We start from the raw sequence: 12,605 nt of genomic DNA on the forward strand, positions 1-12,605 counted from the left end.
TAGGCTAAAAACCTATTTATGGCCTTCACCCCCCTCCCACCGTAGGCTATATCCCAAATGCCAAGAAAAAAATTTGGCCTTCTCAAATATGCTAGGCCAAATTTGGGCTGAGAATTGGTAAGCCAAATGTGGGACCCGCTGCCTTTTTTTTTTGTTTCATTAATAACATGAATTTTACATTTAAGAAAATTCATTTTTCCTATATACATGGGTTATTTATAATGTTACTAAATATTAAAATTACATCATTGTAAATATCTTGTTGAGATCTTCAATATGAGCCCAATATTTGATATGTTTAGAATTTTTAAAATAAATGTGTAACTATTAATTTTTATGATATACTTATTTTCATTTAACTAAATCGACTAGTTTTATTGATAGCCTCGTCAAAACCATACTCGGAAATATATTCTAAGCCGTTAGATGTAATGATATTTGATTTTGGCCTACAGAATTTGGCCTACGGTGGCAGCACTATTTTTTGTTGGTAGGCTAAAAAAGCATATTAGAGGGAATATTCTGTTTTTGGTAGGCTAAAACCATTTGGCTTTTAGCCTACCATGGGAGATGCTCTTAGTCCCCCATTGTAACCAAAAAAAAAAAAAAATACCACAAGTTTGACACAAATACAATCACACAACGTTGATGCCAATTGACACATCACACACCCAAGTGACTGGGACTCTTCGGTCACGTGACCTCTTCAAACGGCTCCACGCTCACTCAGCGTGCTTACCTAGACGGCTAGACCCAAATCACATTCCCGAAAATACCCTCACCACACCCCACTGTCTCTTTCCCCCCATCCGTCACAGTCGTTTACTCCAGCATACTTTTCCACTGCACCGCCAACGCATTCCCGCCACGTGGAAGCCCAGAACTCTGGTCAGAGCTCTCTCTGCTCGAAACGTGTCACTATACCGATGCTCCCAGAACACCACCCCCATTCTCTCTCTCTCTCTCTCTAAACACCAGATTTCAAACTTTCTCTGTCCCTCCCTTTTAACCCCTCTCACTCTGAATTTCTCACCTTTTAGGGTTTCTGCCAAGAGCAGGATTCACCTCTGCTTTAAATGGTAAATCTTCAAATTTTACTTCTTTTTTGGGGGTTTTTTTTCCATGAAATTTCATTGCTAGATCCCTTGTTGGGTTGTTACTTTGCTTCTATGTATTCCATGTTTGGTTGCTCAGAAAATTTGGTAAGAACAAAAAGGGGAAATTTTTCCATCTTTGAGGTTTTATCTTGTGCTGAATTTAGGGGGGTTCACTTAGTTTGAAGCCGATAAAGGTAAATAATTGATCTTTTAGCTGTGTGTATTTTTTTTTTTTTTTTTTTTGTGGGGTATAGTTTTTTCAGCTGCCAAATAGTGTTTGCATTAGGGGTTTTGAATGTGGATGAGGTGAAATTGAACAGTTTGAGTTTCCTATCATGGTTGTTTGTTTATAAAGTTTGCATCTTTGGGTCGATATGTGATTGTGATTTAGGCTTTTACTTGAAAGCATGCAGTTGGCTAAGTGTGTGTGTAATTTGCATGATGATCCATGATATGTTTCTCCAAGTTGTTTCTGACGTTTGGTATGATAGATTGAGTTTTCCTCTTAGGCTTTTGGGTTTCTTAAGGATCTTGGACTTCTGGGTGTGTGTTTTTGTATTTTCCAATGACTTTGGGTTATTTATTTGTAATTACAAGCCAGCAAGAATGATATTCTGCAAAAAAGACGCTTGTTTTAGTGAAGGTGGTTGAGATCATTTTACCTTATGAGCAGGGCAGATTGGTTGTTTGCATCTGTGAGGGTTAAAGGTTTGTATTGTTTCCATGCTGATGTATTAGAGAAAAAAGGAGGTTGGTAGAATAGAACTAGAGGTTATGGTTGAGGTAAAGTATTGTGTTGAGGAAAGAAAGACTGATAAGGTAGCCTTGGCCTATGCTTTTGCTGAAGCATGTATAGACTAGAGAGATGAATGTAAACCGAAGTCATGGTTGGCAATTAGAAAAATGTACAGCGGTTGTTGACTTGGGGAATCTCTTCGATAACACAAAATTCCTGCTTTCCTCCATACCAAAGTCATCCTTTTTATTTTAAAAGGTTTCTCACATCAATTTTCCAAAAACTACAACATTGACAGTCACTTAGAAACAGGAGTTGGAGATGGTTGAAACAGTTTGGTTTGACTGAAAAAGTGATGATTTAGTATTATTTACTATTGTGTTAGAAAAGGGCATCAATGCAAACCTTGTTAGGCTGATTATGCTCTAGTAGAGGCCATATATTCTTTGATTAGAGAAAGAAAAAATTTGTATTGTCAGGACATGAAAAGATATCCAACCAACTCAAGAGAATTGAGGGGTTATTTTCACTTTTTTTCTTGTGTGCTTGTGCTTTATATTCTTATCTCAAAGAGGTTGTGTATGTTTTAATTTCTTTTATTCATCTCTTATTCTTTATTCAGTGTTTTGATTAGCGAATAATAAAGACAAGAAGATACTTTCCCATCACTAACCATGGATCACTCGGAACAAACACAACAGCAGCAGCAGCAGCAACAACAACAGCAGCCTGTGGTTGGTGTTGTGGCCGGTTCTGGTCAGATGTCTTATGCTCCTCCATCCTATCAAACTGCTCCGATGGTGGCTTCTGGACCTCCTGCTGTGGCCATCCCTTCCCCAACACAGCCACCCCCGACATTCTCTAATTCCCCACATCAGATAGCCTACCAGCAAGCCCAGCACTTCCACAGCCAACAGCAGCAGCAGCAACAACAGCAGCTTCAGGTGTTCTGGGGCAACCAAATGCAAGACATTGAGCAAACAACTGACTTCAAGAATCACAGCCTTCCACTTGCTAGAATTAAGAAAATCATGAAAGCTGATGAGGATGTCCGAATGATATCAGCTGAGGCTCCAGTGATATTTGCAAAGGCATGTGAAATATTCATCTTGGAGCTGACTTTGCGCTCATGGATTCACACAGAAGAGAACAAGAGGAGAACATTACAAAAGAATGATATTGCAGCTGCTATTTCAAGGACTGATGTGTTCGATTTTCTGGTTGATATTATCCCAAGAGATGAGTTGAAAGAGGAGGGACTTGGAGTGACCAAGGCCAACATCCCTGTGGTGGGTTCTGCGGCAGATGTTCCATACTACTATGTTCCACCACAGCATCCTGTTGGTGCTCCTGGGATGATCGTGGGGAAGCCAGTGGATCAAGCAACAATGTATGGTGCTCAACAGCCTCGGCCACCTATGGCTTTCATGCCCTGGGCTCAGTCCCAACCTCAACAGCCGCTGCCACAGCAGCAACAACAAACCCAACAGCAGCAGACAGACAATTAGTGGTTGTAGCTGAGGCACTCTCAAAGCCATTCCCAGGCATAGCTTTTGATTGTTAGATGAGTTTTAATAGTGTTGTGTTAGTTGCAATTCTGATGCTAAATGCTAGTGGATTGTGTGGTGAGCAAATGTTAGGTTGTTATGTTATCTATGTGCTTGTATTGCTTCTGATTCGAAAGTTATCTTATGGTGTGTGATATTATCCCGGCAGATTTTTGTTTAGAAGTTTATTTAAATTAGTTTACTTTGGTAGAGGATGAAGAGAATTTTAGAAGTTTGAAAATTGCAGTTGACTGAAATTTTATTCTTGTTACCAATGCTGGTATAGCCGATTTGAATTCCATTACTGCGAACTTGCGTAAACATCTTTGCTCAAGTAAATTGAGCAGAAAACTTATACGTAATATCTGAACCTCTGAAGATCAACTGCCCGGTTCCATGTAAGTTGAGTGCATCGAATTGAACGGCTCACTGTTGCTGCTACCATTGTACTATAAATCCTATGGTGTGAGCAAAAGTACAACTGGATTCTTAACACTGTTTTAGTGTGAATGCTATCCTAAGTTATGAAATCATAACAAAAATATGGATTTATAAGCCTCATATTTGTAATGCACGGTAGTATTATGATTTTTACTATTTATATTACATGTCCAGGCAAATTTTGTCTCCCAAATATCAAACAGTACATCCAAGTATGGCTAGAATGGTTTTCTTGTACGGACTGTGAATAAGCTTTTCAGAGGATATCAATAGCAAAATATGGCAAACCCACTTTGACTCTCCTTCATATGCATCCTCTTGAATCTCTAATATGTCTTGTAATATAAATAACAGAGGTAATAACACTTTAAATTGTGAAACAATTGTTGATAGTAAAAGAGTTAATTATCAACAAAGGTAAGGTACATATAAATCAGCACAATTCTCTCTTTCAAAAATTAAAAGTGCACTGAAAAAGAAAATATATTGGAACCACAATTAACGGTCACCAAAACGTGCTCCCATATTGATCTTCTTACCCTTTTCAAAAATATTCCACATTTAATTAGCTCTATAATTCGCATTTATAGCTTCCTGAAAATACTCCTCTTGATTTTTCAACTCGTTAAAAATTGTAGGGTTTTTCTTTACAGTTTTTCCATTTTCACTACATCCCCATTGCTGAAACTTGAAAGGCTTCTGCTTCTTCCTCTGTTTCTCCTCTGCTTTTCTTAAAGCCATAAACCACCATAGAAAGCCACACCAATCCAAACCTAATCAGAAACATCAAATTCAGAGGGTTAATCTCTCAGTCTTTGTCAGTTTTGTTTGTTATATACAAAGCTCTTTTCAACGGTGATCTTCTTCTCTCAGTATATTTCCAAATCTGCTTGCTCTGTCTTCTCTTAACAATTTTTTTATAAGATTTTGTGCTTGGTTGTGTGGCATTTGCTTAAAGATTAATGCTTGTGTTGTTGGTTTCTGATACGCTTATAAGTTTTAATATAATCGCTCAAGTTTATAACCGTTATTGCTTCTCTGGCAAAGCTTGACAGTGTTGAGATTTATATTTACCATGTTTTCTTTGATGTGACAATTGAGACTTCATTGTTCACTGGAAAATTCTGATTGTCTGTGCTCTTCAGCCTTCGAATAATATTAGTGGAAACTTTTGAGTTTCAAAGTGTTTCCGAGAAAATCTTATTCCCATGATATGTTTTATGAGTGTGTTCAAGTGCTACCAGAGCAAAAAAGTTTATGTACATTGTTTTCATTATTGTTTACTGTATGTCACCACCGCTAGATCATGTCAAAGCTGCTGCCTGCTTCTAATGGCTTCGTAATTTTACTTTACTGTATTATTTGATTATTGTTTGAAATGTGTTTGGTTCTAATAATTTGACAGTTCTTTCAGTGTGACCGATGACTAACCAGGAAGACTTTTCCCTCAAGGAAACCTCACCGAACATTAGTAGCCGGAGGATCTCCACTGGTCCGGTGACTAGTCATGATCTTGTGGAGCACATGCAGTATCTGTATGTGAGGATTGTGAAAGCCAGAGAGTTGCCACTTCTCTGTGACCCTTATGTTGAACTGAAACTTGGAAACTACAGAGGAACCACAAGGCCCTTCCAGAAGACTCCAAATCCAGTATGGAACCAAGTGTTCGCTTTCCCCAAAGACAGAATTCAAGATCTAACTATGGAGATTTTGGTGAAGGACAAGGCTGTTGTCGTGGACGATCAAGGTCAAGCGACCATTGGCAAGTTTTCTTTCATTGTTCCTGAGGCTCCCATGATAATTCCCCCGAATAGTGCATTGGCACCGGAATGGTATAGGCTTGATGGTCGAAATGGGGTTAAGATTCGAGGAGAGTTGATGCTGTCCTTTTGGTTTGGAACACAGGCAGACGAGGTTTTTTCAGAAGCTTGGCACGCTGATGCGGCTGCGGTGAGTGAGGATTGTGTTTCAACTACTCATTCCAAAGTTTACCTTTCGCCTAGGCTTTGGTATCTTAGAGTGAATGTGATTGAAGCTCAGGATCTGATACTTAAAGTCAACAGTAACAAGGTAGAGACATCAGACTTGTTTGTGACAGCAGGTCTTGGGAACTTATTTACGAGAAGTAGAATTTCTAAAAATAAGAGTGTAAACCCGAAGTGGAATGAAGACCTAATGTTTGTTGCAGCAGAACCATTTGATGATCCTTTGGTTGTTAGTGTGGTGGAGTTGGTGAACAAAATGGAGGAGCATTGCATAGGGATGTGTGTGATTCCTCTAAGCGATGTGGAGAGGAGGATAGGGGCTGCTCCTCCCGCAGATAAGTGGTATAATCTTTCCATGATGGTTGAGGGCCAGCAGCAAGAGGTGAAGTTTGCTAGTAAGCTCCACATGATGATTAGTTTGGATGGGGGATACCATGTTCTTGATGAGCCTACTAATAATATTAGTGATCTTCTCCCGTCAGCAAAGTTATTGTGGAGACCTCCCATTGGGGTTTTGGAGTTGGGAATCTTGAATGCTACTGGACTATCACCTATAAAGAACAATAAGCCTTCGAATCAGGTCTGGGCATATTGTGTGGCGAAATATGGGACAAAGTGGGTAAGAACAAGGACGATTGTTGACAGTTCGGAGCCAAAATGGAATGAACAATATACTTGGGAAGTCTATGATCCATGTACAGTCATTACCATTGGAGTTTTTGACAATGGGCATCTACAATGTGGGAACAATAAACTGGATTTACCTATGGGGAAGGTAAGGATTCGGTTATCTACTCTCGAAACTGACAGGGTTTACACAAATTCTTATCCCCTTGTGGTTCCAACACCTTCTGGTTTAAAGAAGATGGGTGAAATCCAATTGGCTGTAAGATTTTCTTGTTCATCTTTGCTTAACTTGCTCAATCAATATTCACAGCCACTGCTCCCCAAATTGCATTACATTCTCCCACTATCTATATATCAGCTTGCTACCTTAAGGCACCAAGCCACTAATATTATCTCAACGAGGTTGGGTCGGGCTGAGCCACCATTAAGGAAAGAGGTTGTGGATTACATGCTGGATGCCAGTGCACATATATGGAGCATTAGAAGAGGCAGAGCCAATTTCAACAGGATCATCAATCTCTTTGATGGTTTTGTTGCACTTTACAAATGGTTTGAGGAGATCCGCAAATGGACTAATCCCATTGCCACAGGGATTGTCCACGTTATCTTCTTGGTTGTGCTTTTCTTTCCTGGTGTGATACTTCCCACTATGTTTTTCTACTCCTGTGGCCTAGGGATTTGGCGCTTCAGGAGGAGGCCTAGACAGATTGCATTCATAGATACTGAATTGTCTACTGCCTCCAATGTAACTCCAGAAGACTTGGCTGAGGAGTTTGATCCGTTTCCATCAGGAAAGAATAGCATTGATGATCTAAGAAGGAGATACGATTTACTACGTAGCCTTGGGGGAAGGATTCAGACAGTGCTTGGTGACATAGCAACTCTAGGGGAGAGAGTGCAATCTTTGGTGAGCTGGAGGGATCCAAGAGCTACATTTATGTTTGTTGTCTTCTCTTTTGTTGCTGGGGTAATAGCTTACGTTGTCCCTTTCAGAATGTTAGCTATTGTTGCAATCTTCCATGAGCTAAGGCACCCAAGTTTACGTATCGACCTCCCTTCATTCCCACAAAACTTTCTCAGGAGGATGCCAGCCAGATCTGATACAATGATTTGAGGTTTCTGGTATTGAATTATTCGTTTAATTCTTTTTCTCTTGTTTATTAGTTTTTGTAGAGAATGTTTCTTCAAAATTTACTTGATTACATTTGGCTTTCTGTATGTTCATATATTCGGAGCAGTTATGGTCTTTGCTTTCCTCAATTTCATGGATATGATTAATTTTCCATATTGAAACTGTTGAGCATTTGTTTTGTTACCAATGTTTTAAAACGTTGAGGCGTAGCTCGAGGAGTTTTCGGAAGAGCTTCATATAAACAATCTATACTTATGTAGTTATAATTCTTATATATAGAACATTAAGAGTAGACAAAAAACATTATTAATTGCCATTCATTCATAATAAGTAGAGTAGTAGAACCATATAATTCAATAAAATGAAATTAAAGATTTGAAGTTGAGATTTCAAATGATGTCATTTTGAGTTTTGAAAAAAAAAAAAAAAAAAAAAATTTGCTAGGCATGCGCCTTTGGAGCCTTAAGCAGCGCCTTTTAAGCTTTTTACGCCTTATTTTGCACTTTTTGCACCTCATCACCTTGGCATCAAAACTGACTCATTTTAATGTGAGTTTTACGCCTTTTGAGCCTCAATGCGTGCTTGAGGCGCGTTTTTTAATACATTGTTTGTTACCAATTGAGTTCCTTGCTATCAATCTTCTCTTCAAAATTAGTTCATTAATTAGTTTATTTTGTTTTTACCAATTTAATTTATTAAAATTAATTAGGACAGACCAGTTAAATGTGAAACTATTTTTGATTTAGTTTTGCAGTCAGTCCTTATATGGTTTATGATTGTTTCCAAGTTCCAATTAAAATGACGATTCTACATTGATTTGCACTTCCTTACATTATGAAACAGATCTTTTACATATGAAATTGATTGTGAACTGTGGTTCTACCGTTCTACCACTGAAAGCACTAAGAAATACAACAAAGAAATGAAAGTGACCTTTCAGTCATGATCAAAACTTTCCAAACAGCACTGAATTATCTCTGCGCGGATCATCTATCACATCACTGAACAGTGTATCCACACTTGTGTTCTTGGCCTTTTCAGCCAAGGACTCAAACAAAAAGTTCAGAAAATACTCTATTTCAAATTGATTCGCAACGTGAAGCAGTTGCACTATTCTCGTGGCACTCACGTCCTGGATGAACTCGGCCTGGAAGGCCTTCATTTCCTTCTCACCATCGTCAGCACCCTTTTTCTTGAGCTCTAGTTTCTTGGTGCAGTACTCGATCACCTTCTCCATCTGCCAGCTCTGCACGTAGGGGAAGGACAGAATCGTCTCGGGAGGAACATCATTCTCCTGGAAGACTTTCTTGAGAGTATCTGACTCCATTGCCACGTCTTCCTCCAACTCAAAGACCTTCTCCTCTGCGGTCCTTAAAAAGATCAACCTCTTTATTTCTTTGACGGCGGCGGTGGGGAGGCTGTCTTGGACGATGGACGAGTTGCTGTTGTCGGAAGTCGACATAGTTGTCTGAATTGGGTGACAGTTTAATTGGGAGGTTATAGCTTTGCTTGTAGAGGCTGCCTCTACTTGGGCGAATCTTTATAGTGATTTCTCAAGGTGTTTGCTTTATTACATGATAGTATTTGAGTAGAATGATACACGACCCACTGACATGGTTTGTTGAACAGATATGATCGCTTTTCAAGGTTAAATTGAAAGTCTGGTTTTCATTCTTTTCGCCAGCTGATTTTCATTACTTGTGTCAAAAAGAGTTAATTTAATTATCGGAATTCGAATATGAGAACTCACCAGTATATATCAATTGTTGTGATACGTTACTGACACTGTCAAAAAATAAAATAACGTTCTCATATCTAAAATAATTTTACTAGTATTGATTATTCATACTTAATTAGCTGTAAAAGCAAAATCACACATTTCACGCCTTAATACGCCCCTTTCAGTTTGAACAACCATGGGGTCCTCCCAAAATAAATCATACATTTCAGAAGCCGGGTAGCAAATTTAAGATTATAAGGGATCCTAATCATGGTCTAAATTAATTGACCCATTTTCTAAGTAGGTGGTTAGGTTTAGGGTAAATTGCTGACAAAAAAGAGTAAGGGGATGTCTGTGCAAATAAAATTTCTCAATTCAGAAGGCGCCATTAAATATTTCTTATTATTGACTGAATTTCCAATATCAAAAATTAATCTAGCTATGTTAACAGTTCATATATGCAAGAATTATATATTAGTTTGGAATTGTCCATTAATTAATGCTAGGACATCTCATTTTGCTATTGCCATTTTGGATTCCATAGACGGCTAGACCAACCAAAAGATATCATGTTTTTTTTCTTTTTTCTTTTTTGAAAGGAAGATATCATGCCTTGAATATGATCAGGTAAAAAGATGCTTATGTCTTTTCAAATAATGAAAATTCTTCTATGCACCGAAAGTGCAAGTAAGGTTTAAGTTATAAGATGATATCAACCATTAATATTAATTTATATATATTCAACATTTTTTTAATAAACAAAAAGTTTATTTACTGTGGATTATTCATATTGGTGTAAGTGCACGTAAGTGCTCTAAATTCTTCTTTAAAAAGAAAAAGAAAACTTAAAACCAAAATTCCCGACCTCAGTTTTCAAGCACGTAACCTAACCCTAACCTTAAGAAAAGGTCACTCATGTGTTTTCACCTTTATGAATTACAATCTGGCGTTTCTATTCTTCAATTTCAGGGCCTTCGAAAGCCCACGAATAATCCTCGCGAATTTCCGCTTCCTCTTCAGGAGTATAATCATGCTGAACTCCAAATAAATTCCTGCAAGACTCGACCGTCTTATTCTTGGTCCTCTCAGCCATTAAGTGGCACAAATTCTCTAGCAAAACCTCAATTCCCAAGTAATCCACAGTCCAAAGGAGACAGCGCAAGTTGTCATCGCTCAAGTCCTTGTCGAACTCGGCCTGGAATGCCTCAAGGAATCGACCCTCTTTCTTTTCCATGAACTTAACACCGAACTTGGTCTCCAGCTCTTGAACCTTGGTGAAGAACTCGATGATCTTCACCATCTCCCAGCTATTCACGTTGGGGAGCAGAATAATGTCGTCCCTGGAAAAAGCATCGAGGGAGGTTTTGATGATGGCCGATTCCATTGCCAGGTTCTCTTCCAGCTCGAACTCCTGGCCATCTGACGTCCTCACGGAGATCTTCTTCTCTTCGGTGGCGATCAACATTGCTATAGGATTTTGGAAGGCAATTCTAGCAGGCTACGAGTTTTTTGTGTGAATCTGTGATTCTGTTTCGAACTTTGGACGAGGTCTATTCAGAATCCTCTACTTTCTGGACATGGATTTGAAATTAAATCCTCGTCTCAATAGGAGACCATATTAAAAATAACTTGCTATGAGGAATCGCATACACCTTTATAATTGAATTTATTCATTAAAAAAATTACATTTTAAATCTAGTAATACAACTAAAATAAATAATTGTTGGGCCGAAATTTTCAGTATTTTTTCTTGATCCAAAACAGTATCATGGATTTCGTTGCTGTATAGAGAACTTTTGAAAATGGCCAGCTTATCTCATTATTTTGCTGCCCAGACCTATCACTCCAGATCACCAATAAAATTTTGTCCCATTTTTGGAGAGCATTATGGAAAAGACTTGAAACTAAGCTCTAATATATATATATATATATATATATATATATATATATATATATATATATATATATATATATATACATACAAAACCGTTCGAGAGCGGACGTCCGCAACTCAGAAAAAGTGTGGACGTCGCTCCTCCGGCCTCGATCAAGCGTCGATGGCGCGGCGTGGCTTGCCGGATGGAGGCCAGGGGTCTGCGAAGCCAGTCTGCAGTCGGGTGGAGTCGCTGACGATCGGTTTGTAGCGCTACCCAGAAACCTGCAGTTGCAGGTGAGGTCAATGCCCAGAAACCTGCAACCCCAACCTCCTCCGACCTCAATCGCTGCCCAGAAGCCATCTAGGATGCCTCCGGCCTCCGTCCGGCAAGCCTGCGCCGCCGTCGGGGCCTGAAAGCTGCTGCTACGTCGACGTCCGCACTTTAGCGATAGTGCGGACGTCCGTCTGTGATCGGGCATATATATATATGTCGAGATGTGGATATGCGACCAAAAAGCGACCCAAAACTCGAAGTTCACACTTTAATTTCAAAGCGGAACTCAGCTCTGGAAATATATATATATATATATATTTATATATATATATATATATATATTTATAGAGCCGTTCTAGAGCGGACGTCCGCAAACCCAGAAAAAGTGCTGACGTCGCTCCTCCGGCCTCAATCAAGCTTCGACGGCGCGGCGGGGCTTGCAGGAGGGGGGCTAGGGGTCTGAGAAGCTGGTCTGTAGTCGGGAGGAGTCGCCGGCGACGAGGTTGTAGAGTTGCCTAGAAGCTTGCAGTTGCAGGTCGGGCCGCTGCCCAGAACGTGCAACCTCGATCTCCTCCGACCTCGATCGCTGCCTAGAAAGGTCCAGGATGCCTCCGGCCTCCCTCCTGCAAGCCTCGCGCCGCCTTTGCCGCTTGGAAACTGCTGCTGCGTCGACGTCCGCACTTTAGCGACATTGCGGACGTCCGCCTGTGATCGGGCCTATATATATATATATATATATATATATATATATAGAGCACCTCCTACCAGTCTACCTCCCTTGTAACTTCACTCATTTAAGCGTGTGGTCGGAGACACTTAATTGGTCAATATTTGAAATAGAACTTCCTATTTTCGTAATGCGACTTTGGGTGGTGACGTCACAGGTAGTGTCATGCTTCGTGTTGCAAGTGGTGGGATGGGTTTTGGCCCGGGTCGGCTTTTTTGGGCCTTAGTCTTGGGCTGGTATTCTCTATTGGGTCATGTCGGGTTGTAATTTTAAGTTTTTATCTTACTTAATTTCTTATTTTGAAGGGAAAGTTATGCACTTTTATGCATCTATGTTTTCTTGTAGGTTCTAGGCTTGCTAGTTTTTAGTGAGCATAAGTCTACACTGCTATGGTTTCTTTTTACACCAAGTTAATGAATCTCCTGGAGTACCACAATTGAGTG

At 39.6% G+C, this 12,605-nt stretch overlaps 4 protein-coding genes across 6 annotated transcripts; 2 read left to right on the top strand and 2 right to left on the bottom strand.

The window, feature by feature from the left end:
- The first annotated feature begins 921 nt into the window (after window positions 1-921).
- Window positions 922-3,592, top strand: LOC112166993 (nuclear transcription factor Y subunit C-2). 3 transcript variants are annotated; one of them, XM_024303928.2, is made up of 2 exons: window positions 922-1,079; window positions 2,456-3,592. In XM_024303928.2, exon 2 carries the CDS (start codon window positions 2,508-2,510, stop codon window positions 3,339-3,341), a length of 834 nt encoding a protein of 277 aa, XP_024159696.1. In that variant the 5' UTR covers window positions 922-1,079; window positions 2,456-2,507; the 3' UTR covers window positions 3,342-3,592. The 3 variants fall into 3 exon arrangements, with proteins under 3 accessions (XP_024159696.1, XP_024159698.1, XP_024159697.1); XM_024303930.2 differs by having other exon boundaries at window positions 940-1,079; window positions 2,535-3,592; XM_024303929.2 differs by lacking the exon at window positions 922-1,079 and adding an exon at window positions 1,109-1,291.
- A 981-nt stretch (window positions 3,593-4,573) lies between these two features.
- Window positions 4,574-7,749, top strand: LOC112201749 (FT-interacting protein 3). The gene is made up of 2 exons (XM_024342669.2): window positions 4,574-4,676; window positions 5,236-7,749. Exon 2 carries the CDS (start codon window positions 5,244-5,246, stop codon window positions 7,545-7,547), a length of 2,304 nt encoding a protein of 767 aa, XP_024198437.1. The 5' UTR covers window positions 4,574-4,676; window positions 5,236-5,243; the 3' UTR covers window positions 7,548-7,749.
- A 762-nt stretch (window positions 7,750-8,511) lies between these two features.
- Window positions 8,512-9,027, bottom strand: LOC112203326 (SKP1-like protein 20). The gene has a single exon (XM_024344312.1). It carries the CDS (start codon window positions 9,025-9,027, stop codon window positions 8,512-8,514), a length of 516 nt encoding a protein of 171 aa, XP_024200080.1.
- Window positions 9,028-10,237: 1,210 nt separating this feature from the next.
- Window positions 10,238-10,750, bottom strand: LOC112203327 (SKP1-like protein 4). The gene has a single exon (XM_024344313.1). It carries the CDS (start codon window positions 10,748-10,750, stop codon window positions 10,238-10,240), a length of 513 nt encoding a protein of 170 aa, XP_024200081.1.
- Window positions 10,751-12,605: the final 1,855 nt, after the last annotated feature.

The sequence above is a fragment of the Rosa chinensis genome, chromosome 5 (assembly GCF_002994745.2).
Source record: "Rosa chinensis cultivar Old Blush chromosome 5, RchiOBHm-V2, whole genome shotgun sequence".
Classification (NCBI taxonomy): Eukaryota; Viridiplantae; Streptophyta; class Magnoliopsida; order Rosales; family Rosaceae; genus Rosa; species Rosa chinensis.

Coding starts and splice junctions, on each gene's coding strand:
- LOC112203327 (XM_024344313.1), bottom strand. CDS start 10,750: ATGTTGATCGCCACCGAAGAGAAGAAGATCTCCGTGAGGACGTCAGAT.
- LOC112166993 (XM_024303928.2), top strand. CDS start 2,508: ATGGATCACTCGGAACAAACACAACAGCAGCAGCAGCAGCAACAACAA.
- LOC112203326 (XM_024344312.1), bottom strand. CDS start 9,027: ATGTCGACTTCCGACAACAGCAACTCGTCCATCGTCCAAGACAGCCTC.
- LOC112201749 (XM_024342669.2), top strand. CDS start 5,244: ATGACTAACCAGGAAGACTTTTCCCTCAAGGAAACCTCACCGAACATT.